The following is a 10,782-nucleotide window of genomic DNA, read 5'->3' as shown; positions in this document are numbered from 1 at the left end:
CCAAAGTGGGCCATTTGGGGGAGACATAGTCTGCTCCCCTTCACTTCTCTTTAAGCAAACTTTCTAGTAACTTTGAATCATATTAAGAGCCTTCTTTATGTTAAAGAAACCAAAGCTCACAGATGGAGAACTTTGCCAATGTGTCCTTTGACCACGTGGTCCTCATCATTCTGTTCATCTGTGAAACTCCCAGGACCAAGGGTGGATAACATTCTTGATGGCTTTGTGTCTTGTTTTCTCAGCAGATCTTACTTCCTCAAGTCTGTCTAGGATGCGATGTCAGGATGTTCACCAATTTGGTCAGAAGCTGGTTCGAAGGCAACAGTTGAAGCCCACTGAGGGGTCTGAGAGTCCCAAGGCCCGTCACCTGAATACCCTTGACCTGGTGGTCTTGGGTGTGGCCAGCACACTGGGGGCCGGCGTGTACATCCTGGTGGGAGAAGTGGCCATGTTCATCGCTGGACCAGCGATCATCATCTCCCTCTTGGTGGCCGCCCTGTCTTCTGTGTTGTCTGGGCTCTGCTACGCCGAGTTTGGGACACGGGTCTCATGGACCGGTTCTGCGCATCTCTACAGCTACATCAGTGTGGGAGAACTGTGGGCTTTCGTCACTGGTTGGAACCTCATACTAGCTTATGTCATTGGTGAGATGATGGGTGGAAAAGGTGTGGGGCTTGAGATCAGAATTTAGGAGTGAGGAGTTGGGTCTTCGGTCATTCACGAGCACTTTGTCATCCACTTTGTTGGAGGAGGAGGAGGGTAATGGTGTCAGGAAAACGCCACCACTTCATTCTACTCAGCTTTCTTCTGCTTCCTTAAATGACGGACCAAAATCCCAGAGGAAAGGGAACTGTCGGGAGTGGTTGAGAGGGAGGTGTGTCCCACAGGCTCTTCCCCTCACCGTGCTGAAGCCTCTGCTCAGTTGTTGCCTTCATGGGATTTCTCTTTACCACTTGATTTAAGATTTCAACCCTTGTCTTCCATCTTTCCTGTTCCCACTTCACTGTTTTCTTACATAACGTTGATCACCTGCTAATGTGTTAAATAGTTGACCTATTTGGTGATCATTTGACTCTACTCTCCCCACCTCATGAAGAAGAACTCTTTGAGAGTAGGTACTGATGCAAAATCTTGGCTCTCTGTGCACCAACACCAAACAGAAATACAGAGACAGAGTCATAAAGGAGAAGGCGAGAGTGGCTTTATTTCTTTGCCAGGCAAAGTGGGAACACAGTAGGTCAGTGCCTTAATAACAGTGCCCCCACTCCCATGGGAATAGGGAGAGAATATATAGTCAGGGCTCCTGGTCAGAGCTATCCCGAGAAGCTCACGGTATGTGCAAAGTCTCAGGTGATCAGGTCTCCTATTTTTTTTTTTTTTTAAGTGTTTCCTTCTTTCTTTATTTTCTTGAATATTTATTTATTTGACTATGTCAAGTCTTAGCTACAGCACATAGGATCTTTCACTGTGGGGCATGGACTCTCTAATTGTGATGCTCGTGTTTAGTTGCTCTGTGCCACATGGGATCTTGAATGTGAATGCCTTCACTGCAAGGCAGATTCTTAACCACTGGACCATCAGGAAAGCAACCAACAAACCACCTAATATTGATGAGCTTCTGTGTTCCCTTTAATCTTGCCTCAGGTGGTTTCTTGCCCCCCCCCCCCCCCCCCCCCGCCTTGATTAACAACTCTTTGAATCTGTCCTTTGGAACTCAGAGAAGGTCATGGAGGCTGAAGTTTTGCCTATAAGAAATGGGGAACAAAAAGGCCTCTGTACCCAGAGTCCCACAGAGCCCTGCTCAGCATCAGTATTTTGTAATTTTCCCCCAAATATATCCTATGGCACACAGAGGGATTCAATTTATGTTTGTTAACAAATGTTCCTTCTGCTGCTGCTGCAGCCGTTGCAAGTGTGGCCAGGGCCTGGAGCCACACAGTCGACAGCCTGATTGGGAACCATATCTCTCAGGCGTTAGAGGGAACTTTCTCTCCGTATATGCCCTACTTCCTGGCCACGTACCCAGATTTTGTTGCAATGGCCGTGTTGCTGCTTCTCACTGGTAAGCTGGGGATTTTCATGATGGGACAGGAAGGGTGGGGTGTGGAGGGGGAGGGGGGTGGGGAAGGCTTGGGGTAGCAGCATATGGGGGATTAGAACTGGGAAGAATGGTCTTTGGTATGAGAGACAGGAAGGCAAGACATAGACCATTATTTCCCACCCTTGGCATTACTGATCTAGGCTGGAAGAGCCTTTGGTGTGGGGGCTAACCTGTGCACTGCAGGCTTTTCTTAATTTAATCGTTGTTGGATGTGTAGCCTCTAGGAACTATGTTCATTAGATATGGGTGACACCAACCCCCCAAGTTGTGACAATCAGAATGTCTCCAGGGAGTTTCTTGGTGGCTTCACCCCAGATCAGTCACTCAGTCGTGTCCAACTCTTTGCAACCCCACGGAGTGCAGCACGCCAGGCTTCCCTGTCCATCACCAGCTCCCAGAGCTCGCTCAAACTCATGTCCATCCAGTCAGTCATGCCGTCTGGCCATCTCATCCTCTGTCATCCCCTTCTCCCGCTTTCAATCTTTCCTGGCATCAGGGTCTTTTCCAATGAGTCAGTTCTTTGCATCATATGACCGAAATATTGGAGTTTCAGCTTCAGCATCAGTCCTTCCAATGCATATTCAGGACTGATTTCCTTTAGGATGGACTGGTTGGATCTCCTTTTAGTCCAAGGGACTCCCTAGAGTCTTCTCCAACACCGTGGGTCAAAAGCATCAATTCTTCAGTGCTCAGCTTTCTTTATAGTCCAACTCTCACATCCATACATGACTACTGGAAAAACCATAGCTTGGACTAGATGGGCCTTTGTTGGCAAAGTAATGTCTCTGCTTTTGAATATGCCATCTAGGTTGGTCATAATTTTCCTTCCAAGGAGTAAGTGTCTTTTAATTTCATGGCTGCAATCACCATCTGCTGTTATTTTGAAGCCCCCCAAAATAAAGTCTGACACTGTTTCCACTGTTTCCCCATCTATTTCCCATGAAGTGATGGGACCAGATGCCACGGTCTTAGTTTTTTGAATGTTGAGTTTTAAGCCAGCTTTTTCACTCTCCTCTCTCACGTTCATCAAGAGGCTCTTCAGTTCCTCTTCACCTTCTATCATAAGGGTGGTGTCATCTGTGTATCTGGTGGTTTAGTGGTTAGGATTCTGGGTTTTCACTGCCATGGCCCAGGTTCATCCATGGCAAGGGAATGGAGATCCTACAAACCATGGCATGGCCAAAGAATGAACCCACAACAAAACAAAGAGAATGTCTCCAGATGTTGCCAACAGTCCCTTGGAGAACAAAACCACTCCCAGCTGAGAAGCATTTACTTAGACTGACAAGTTTCTTCCTCTATACTAAGACCAAACTTTTTTTTTTAATTGAGAGAAAATTTACATAGCATAAAATTAACCATTTAATTATTCTCCCCAATTTTGTTGAGTTAATTGACATCCAACATTGTATAAGTTTAAAGTGTACCACATGATGATTTGATAGACATGTCTACTGTGAGATGATGGTCACAGTAAGAAACAAGCTGTCTGAAAGTGTACTTAGTGGGACTTAGTACCTTCACAGTGTCTTGTAACCATCACCCCCATCTAGTTCCAAACATTTGCATCACAAGCAAAGGAAACCCTGCACCCACTGAGCAGTCACTGTCCATCTATCTACCACCATCAGCCCTCCTGACACTGTGGCCACTGGTCAGCTTTCTGTCTCTATGGATTTGGTTATTTTGGATGTCTCATATTCCTTCTTTCCCACAGGACTACTGGCTCTGGGAGCTCCTGAGTCAACCCTACTTTACAAAGTGTTCACAGGCATCAACGTTTTGGTTCTCAGCTTCATCATCATCTCTGGCTTCATTAAGGGAGACCTGCACAACTGGAAGCTCACAGAACAGGACTATGCATTGAACACTTCTGAATCCATTGGCACCTCTAGGTTAGGAGGGTTCTCTTGTCCATAGCGACACTTGTGTGAAGGTGGGTGCAAGTCTGGAAATCTGGTGGGGACTAAAATGTGGCAACCCACTCCACCGTTCTTACCTGGATAATCCCATGAACAGAAGAGCCTGGCAGGCTACAGCCCATGGGGTCGAAAGAGTCGATCATGACTAAACCACCACCAAAGAGACCTGGGTTGATGGATCTAAGTGATGGGGGTCCTGGAGCCCAGCACTTGTGGTATGAAGGGAAGAGTCCAGTAGAGATGGCTGAACTCACCTCACTCATGTTCTTCCTCATTCCTCTCTCACCATAGGTTGGGCCCTCTGGGTTCCGGAGGGTTTGCACCTTTTGGCTTTGATGGGATTCTCCAGGGAGCAGCTATGTGTTTCTACATGTTTATTGGTTTTGATGCCATTGTCACTAAAGGTAATATTGTCACTAAAGGTAATATAGTCACTGTGCTTCTCATCAGGGGTTTGGGCACAGATTAGGCTGACCTTGGGCAGAGGGGTCGGAAGAAGGATAAGCTGCTCTTGATGGTGCAAGAGGAAAGGGGATATTGTGTTTTCGCTCCCTGTGTTTTCCTAACCTAGTACCTCTATGCATCCTGCAGGGGAAGAAGCCCTAAATCCTCGGCGGTCCATCCCCATGAGCACCATGATCACGATCTTCATCTGCTTTGTGGTGTGCTTTGGTGTCTCGGCGGCACTCACCCTCATGGTGCCCTACTACCAGATTCATCCTGAGAGCCCCTTGCCAGAGGCTTTCCTCCTTGTTGGGTGGGGCCCTGCCAGATATGTCGTGGCTGTTGGCGCCCTCTGTGCTCTTACGTCCAGGTCAGTATCATGGCTTTCTCCCCACTGACTGTCAGATGCTCAGGTATCCCAGCCCTTGGGATTGAGAGACAAGAGGGAAGGACACCTTGACCCAAGTCGATTAGGAAACAGAAGTGCCTGTCCTCCCTTCCCGTCTCTCCATGTCCTCATACACGTTTCCATTTTCTTTTCCAGTCTCCTAGGTGATATGTTCCCCATGCCTCGGGTGATGTGCCTGATGGCAGAGGACGGACTCCTTTTTCGGGGCCTTGCCCAGATCCATGCCCACACAGGCACGCCTGTCGTGGCCATCATGTCTTCTGGAAACCTTGCAGGTGGATAAACAAAACCCACCCCTTGTTTGATCATTTCCTTACCTTTGATATTTCTGGCTGTTTCTCACTCCCTTCCCCACCTTGTCTGTGCCCTCATCCTAGCGGTCATGGCCTTACTCTTCAAGTTCAGCGATCTGGTGGACCTCCTATCAATCGGGACCCTTCTTGCTGACTCCCTGGTGGCTCTCTCTGTGCTTGCCCTCAGGTGAGACTCCACTACAACTTGGCTCAGAGTCGTGGACTCAAGGGGAGCTAAAACTCTTCTAGCTTCATGTCCTGCTCTGCTGAAATCAGGAAAGAGTTGGATTAAACTCTCTGGTGATGGATGAGTATATGGCCTGTCGTTAATATTGCCTTAATATCCTCTCACTCAGGTACCAGCCAGATCAGAAGTTCAGCAAGAAGGAGAAAACAGAGGAGGAAATTGAGATGAAGGCTAAACTTGAGGAAAACCCTCCAGAGCCTGTATCTGAAGCAGGAAACTCAAACATTCTGAAGAGTCTGTTGTTCCCTACTGGCACCATCCCCACCTGGAAATCTGGCCAGATTGTCTGTGGATGTGCTTTCCTGCTTGGTGAGCAATGGGACTTCTCTTTGGTGGTATTCTGAAATTGACAGGATGGGTTGGAAATACGTGTCTTTTTCAGTTACGAAGTAGTAGAGATATGATGCCCCTTCCTGATGTGGGGAGCCTGGGGAGGGATGTGGCCCGAGGTCCTGACATCTTTGTCTTCTGGGTCCAGCCTGTTCTCCTTCATCTTGACCTTTGCAGTTCTCCTGCTGACCATCCTGAGCCTGGTCCTGGCCCAGTGGCCCAGCCAGTTGTTCTCTGGAGACCCTGTGCTCACAACAGTGGCTGTGCTGCTGCTGCTGCTCATCGCTGGGGTCACGGTCATCATCTGGAGGCAGCCCCAGGACCCCTCTCCTCTTCCGTTCAGGGTAGGTGAGGGACTTCCCTGGTGGTCCAGTGGTTAAGAATCTACCTTGCAATACAGGGGGTGTAGGTTAGATTCCTGGTGGGGGAAAAAATACCCCATATGCTGCAGGGCAAATAAGCCCATGCCCCACAACTAGAGAAGCCCTTGGGCCACAACTCAGTTCTGATGCAGCCAAATTAATTAGTTAATTAATTTTTTTAAAAAGTAGGTGACCTTATGTGCCCAAACTATCCACCTTGAGTGAATGAAGTTCACCTGCTTTGAGGTCTAAACATCCTTTACTGAATGTGGGAAGATGGGAAATTGCTCAAACCAATGGACCCTTCCCTGATCCACACTCAGTGCTTCACATACCCAGTTTCAGTAGGCACTGAACACATAGCTTCAACAGGACTGGAGTCTTCCTGCCCACATGTGGGTAGGGTCTCCCTTTCAGATGTCCGGGCTGTGTTCAGGGATGAACTGACTCTGCCCACAGGTCCCTGCTCTGCCTGTCCTCCCACTGGTGAGCATCTTTCTGAACATTTATCTGATGATGCAGATGACCTCTGGGGCCTGGATCCAATTCAGTGTCTGGAATGTCATTGGTAAATGGTTTTCTGGGATTAAGAGATCTCTCAGTTGACTGATCCCCATCCTCTTCTTAATACCACTCCCCTATTCTGTGTCAGACACCCTCATAGGAGACCTAGTGAGCAACTGTGGGGTGCCCTGGTGTCTCAGTGGTAAAGAATCCACCTGCCAATGCAGGAAACATAAGAGACACAGGTTCAATCCCTGGGTCAGGAGGATCCCTGGAGGAGGAAATAGCAGCCCACTCCAGTACTCTTCACCGGAGAATCTCATGGACAGAGGAGCCTGGAGGGCTATGGCCCATGGGGTCACAAAAGAGTCAGTCACGACTGAAGGACTGAGCATGCTCACGAGCATGTACATGACTGTGTATCAGTAAGGAGAGCACCTACTTTCCCTTCTCATCGTCTCATTTCCCTACTAGGATTTGCCATATACTTTGGCTATGGGATCCGACATAGCCTGGAGGAGAACTAGAAGCAACAGCCTCCACCTCCTAAACTCTTCACTCAAGCATCCCTGCTGCTGAACCATCTTAACTACAGGACATAGATGCCATGTGGAATCTCTTCATATGCTAGAGGAATCTTCTGGTTAAAGGGGCACTTTAAGCCTCTATGGACTATGATGGTGCAATGCATTTTAGTTCAGTTCAGTTCAGTGGCTCAGTCATGTCCCACTCTTTCCAACTCATGAACTGCGGCACGCCAGGCCTGCCTGTCCATCACCAACTCCTGGAGTTCACCCAAACTCATGTCCATTGAGTCGGTGATGCCATGCAGTCATCTCATCCTCTGTCGTCCCCTTCTCCTCCTGCCCTTAATCTTTCCCAGCATCAGGGTCTTTTCAAATAAGTCAGGTCTTCAAATCAGGTGGCCAAAGTATTGGAGTTCAGCTTCAACATTACTCCTTCCAATGAACACCCAGGACTGATCTCGTTTAGGGTGGATTGGTTGGATCTCTTTGCAGTCCAAGGGACTCTTGAGAGTATTCTCCAACAACACAGTTCAAAAGCATTAATTCTTCTGCACTCAGCTTTCTTTATAGTCCAACTCTCTCATCCATACATGACTACTGGAAAAACCATACCCTTGACTAGATAGACCTTTGTTGACAAAATAATGTCTCTGCTTTTTAATATGCTGTCTAGGTTGGTCATAATTTCGTTCCAAGGAGTAAGTGTCTTAATTTCATGGCTGCAGTCACCATCTGCAGTGATTTTGGAGCCCCCAAAAATAAAGTCAGTCACTGTTTCCATTGTTTCCCCATCTATTTGCCATGAAGTGATGGGACCAGATGCCATGAAGTGATGGGACCAAAGGCCATGATCTTCGTTTTCTGAATGTTGAGCTTTAAGCCAACTTTTTCACTCTCCTCTTTCACTTTCATCAAGAGGCTCTTTAGTTCTTCTTCACTTTCTGCCATAAGGGTGGTGTCATCTGCATATCTGAGGTTATTGATATTTCTCCGAGCAATCTTGATTTCAGCTTGTGCTTCTTCCAGCCCAGCGTTTCTCATGATGTACTCTGCATATAAGTTAAATAAACAGGGTGACAATATACAGCCTTGATGGACTCTTTTCCCTACTTGGAACCAGTCTGTTGTTCCGTGTCCAGTTCTAAGTGTTGCTTCCTGACCTGCATACAGGTGTCTCAAGAGGCAGGTCAGGTGACCTGCTCTTCCCATCTCTTTCAGAATTTTCCATAGTTTATTGTGATCCACACCATCAAGGCTTTGGCATAGTCAATAAAACAGAAAGATGTTTTTCTGGAACTCTCTTGCTTTTTCAGTGATCCAGCAGATGTTGGCAATTTGATCTCTGGTTCCTCTGCCTTTTCTTAAACCAGCTTGAACATCAGGAATTTCACAGTTCATGTTTTGCTGAAGCCTGGCTTGCAGAATTTTGAGCATTACTTTACTATCGTGTGAGATGAGTGCAATTGTGCAGTAGTTTGAACATTCTTTGGCATCGCCTTTCTTTGGGATTGGAATGAAAACAGACATTTTCCAGTCCTGTGGCCACTGCTGAGTTTTCCAAATTTGCTGGCATATTGAGTGCAGCACTTTCACAGCATCATCTTTCAGGATTTGAAGTAGCTCAACTGGAATTCCTTCACCTCCACTAGCTTTGTTCATAGTGATGCTTCCTAAGGCCCACTTGACTTCATATTCCAGGATGTCTGGCTCTAGGTGAGTGATCACACCATCATGATTATCTGGGTCATGAAGATCTTTTTTGTAAAATTTTTATATGCCACCTCTTCTTAATATCTTCTGCTTCTGTTAGGTCCATACCATTTCTGTCCTTTATTGAGCCCATCTTTGCATGAAATGTTCCCTTGGTGTCTCTAATTTTCTTGAAGAGATCTCTAGTCTTTCCCATTCTGTTGTTTTCCTCTATTTCTTTGCATTGATCACCGAGGAAGGCTTTCTTACCTCTCCTTGCTTTTCTTTGGAACTCTGCATTCAAATGAGTATATCTTTCCTTTTCTCCTTTGCTCCTTGCTTGTCTTCTTTTCACAGCTATTTGTAAGGCCTCTTCAGGCAACCATTTTGCTTTTTTGCATTTCTTTTTCTTGGGGATGGTCTTGATCCCTGTCTCCTGTACAGTGTCACAAACCTCTGTCCATAGTTCATCAGGCACTCTGCCTATCAGATCTAGTCCCTTAAATCTTTTTCTCACTTCCACTGTTTAATCATAAGGGATTTAATTTAGGTTATACCTTAATGGTTTAGTGGTTTTCCCCACTTTCTTCAAATTCCATCTGAATTTGGCAATAAGGAGTTCATATCTGAGCCACAGTCAGCTCCTGGTCTTGTTTTTGCTGACTGTATAGAGCTTCTCCATCTTTGGCTGCAAAGAATATAATCAGTTCGATTTTGGTATTGGCCATCTGGTGATGTCCATGTGCAGAATCTTCTCTTGTGTTGTTGGAAGAGGGTGTTTGCTATGACCTGTGCATTCTCTTGGCAAAACTCTACTAACCTTTGCTCTGCCTCATTCTGTACTCCAAGGCCAAATTTGCCTGTTACTCCAGGTGTTTTTTGACTTCCTACTTCTGCATTCCAGTCCCCTATAATGAAAAGAATATCTTTTGGGGGTGTTAGTTCTAAAAGGTCTTGTAGGTCTTCATAGAACCATTCAACTTCAGCTTCTTCAGCATTACTGGTCAGGGCATAGACTTGGATTACCATGATGTTGAATGGTTTGCCTTGGAAACAAACAGAGATCATTTTATTGTTTATGAGATTGCATCCAAGTACTGCATTTTGGACTCTTTTGGTGACCATGATGGCTACTCCATTTCTTCTAAGGGATTCCTGCCCACAGTAGTAGATATAATGGTCATCTGAGTTAAATTCACCCATTCCAGTCCATTTTAGTTCGCTGATTCCTAGAATGTCGACGTCCACTCTTGCCATCTCTTGTTTGACCACTTCCAATTTGCCTTGATTCATGGACCTGACATTCCAGGTTCCTATGCAATATTGCTCTTTACAGCATCGGACCTTGCTTCTATCACCAGTCCCATCCACAACTTGGTGTTGTTTTTGCTTTGGCTGCATCCCTTCATTCTTTCTGAATTTATTTCTCCTCTGGTCTTCAGTAGCATATTGGGTACCTCCTGATCTAGGGAGTTCATCTTTCAGTGTCCTATCTTTTTGCCTTTTCATACTGTTCATGGGGTTCTCAAGGCAAGAATACTGAAGTGGTTTGCCATTCCCTTCACCGTCAGACTGCTCCACCATGACCCGTCTATCTTGGATGGCCCCACATGGCATGGCTTAGTTTTGAGAGGGTAACAGGCAGGAAGGCCAGGGGTCTCCAAATGGAGGAAATAGCCTGCAAGTGTCAGACATTTTTATCTCTCTTAAGCGGCAGGAGGAAACAAAGTAGTGATATTTTTTCCTTCTCTATACAAATTTAAAAGGAGGTTTCTCTTAAAATTCTGTGTTGCCATGACACCTGGTTTCACCTGAAGTTAAGCATTTGTTTATCTTAGGCTATGCTAATGTACTATGCATTTACCCCAAACTCTGTCTTCCGCCTTTTGGCTCAGAACCTACTTGATAAACCAGTATGTTATACTCTGATATTGTTCCTCTAATTTATGTACAT

At 46.2% G+C, this 10,782-nt stretch overlaps 1 protein-coding gene across 1 annotated transcript; it reads left to right on the top strand.

Moving 5' to 3' along the window:
• Positions 1-271: 271 nt before the first annotated feature.
• Positions 272-7,297, top strand: LOC120872066 (cationic amino acid transporter 3-like). Its single transcript, XM_040252218.1, is given in 12 exon segments — positions 272-644; positions 1,904-2,062; positions 3,819-3,996; positions 4,315-4,427; positions 4,615-4,837; positions 5,012-5,151; positions 5,254-5,356; positions 5,526-5,725; positions 5,924-6,090; positions 6,568-6,676; positions 7,087-7,144; positions 7,146-7,297. Coding segments are annotated over 12 exon segments (1,869 nt in total). The 3' UTR covers positions 7,192-7,297.
• Positions 7,298-10,782: the final 3,485 nt, after the last annotated feature.

This window comes from Oryx dammah, unplaced genomic scaffold (genome assembly GCF_014754425.2).
Source record: "Oryx dammah isolate SB20612 unplaced genomic scaffold, SCBI_Odam_1.1 HiC_scaffold_13, whole genome shotgun sequence".
NCBI lineage: Eukaryota > Metazoa > Chordata > Mammalia > Artiodactyla > Bovidae > Oryx > Oryx dammah.
Note: the sequence above shows the minus strand (reverse complement) of the source record. Positions and strands in the feature narration are given on the sequence as shown.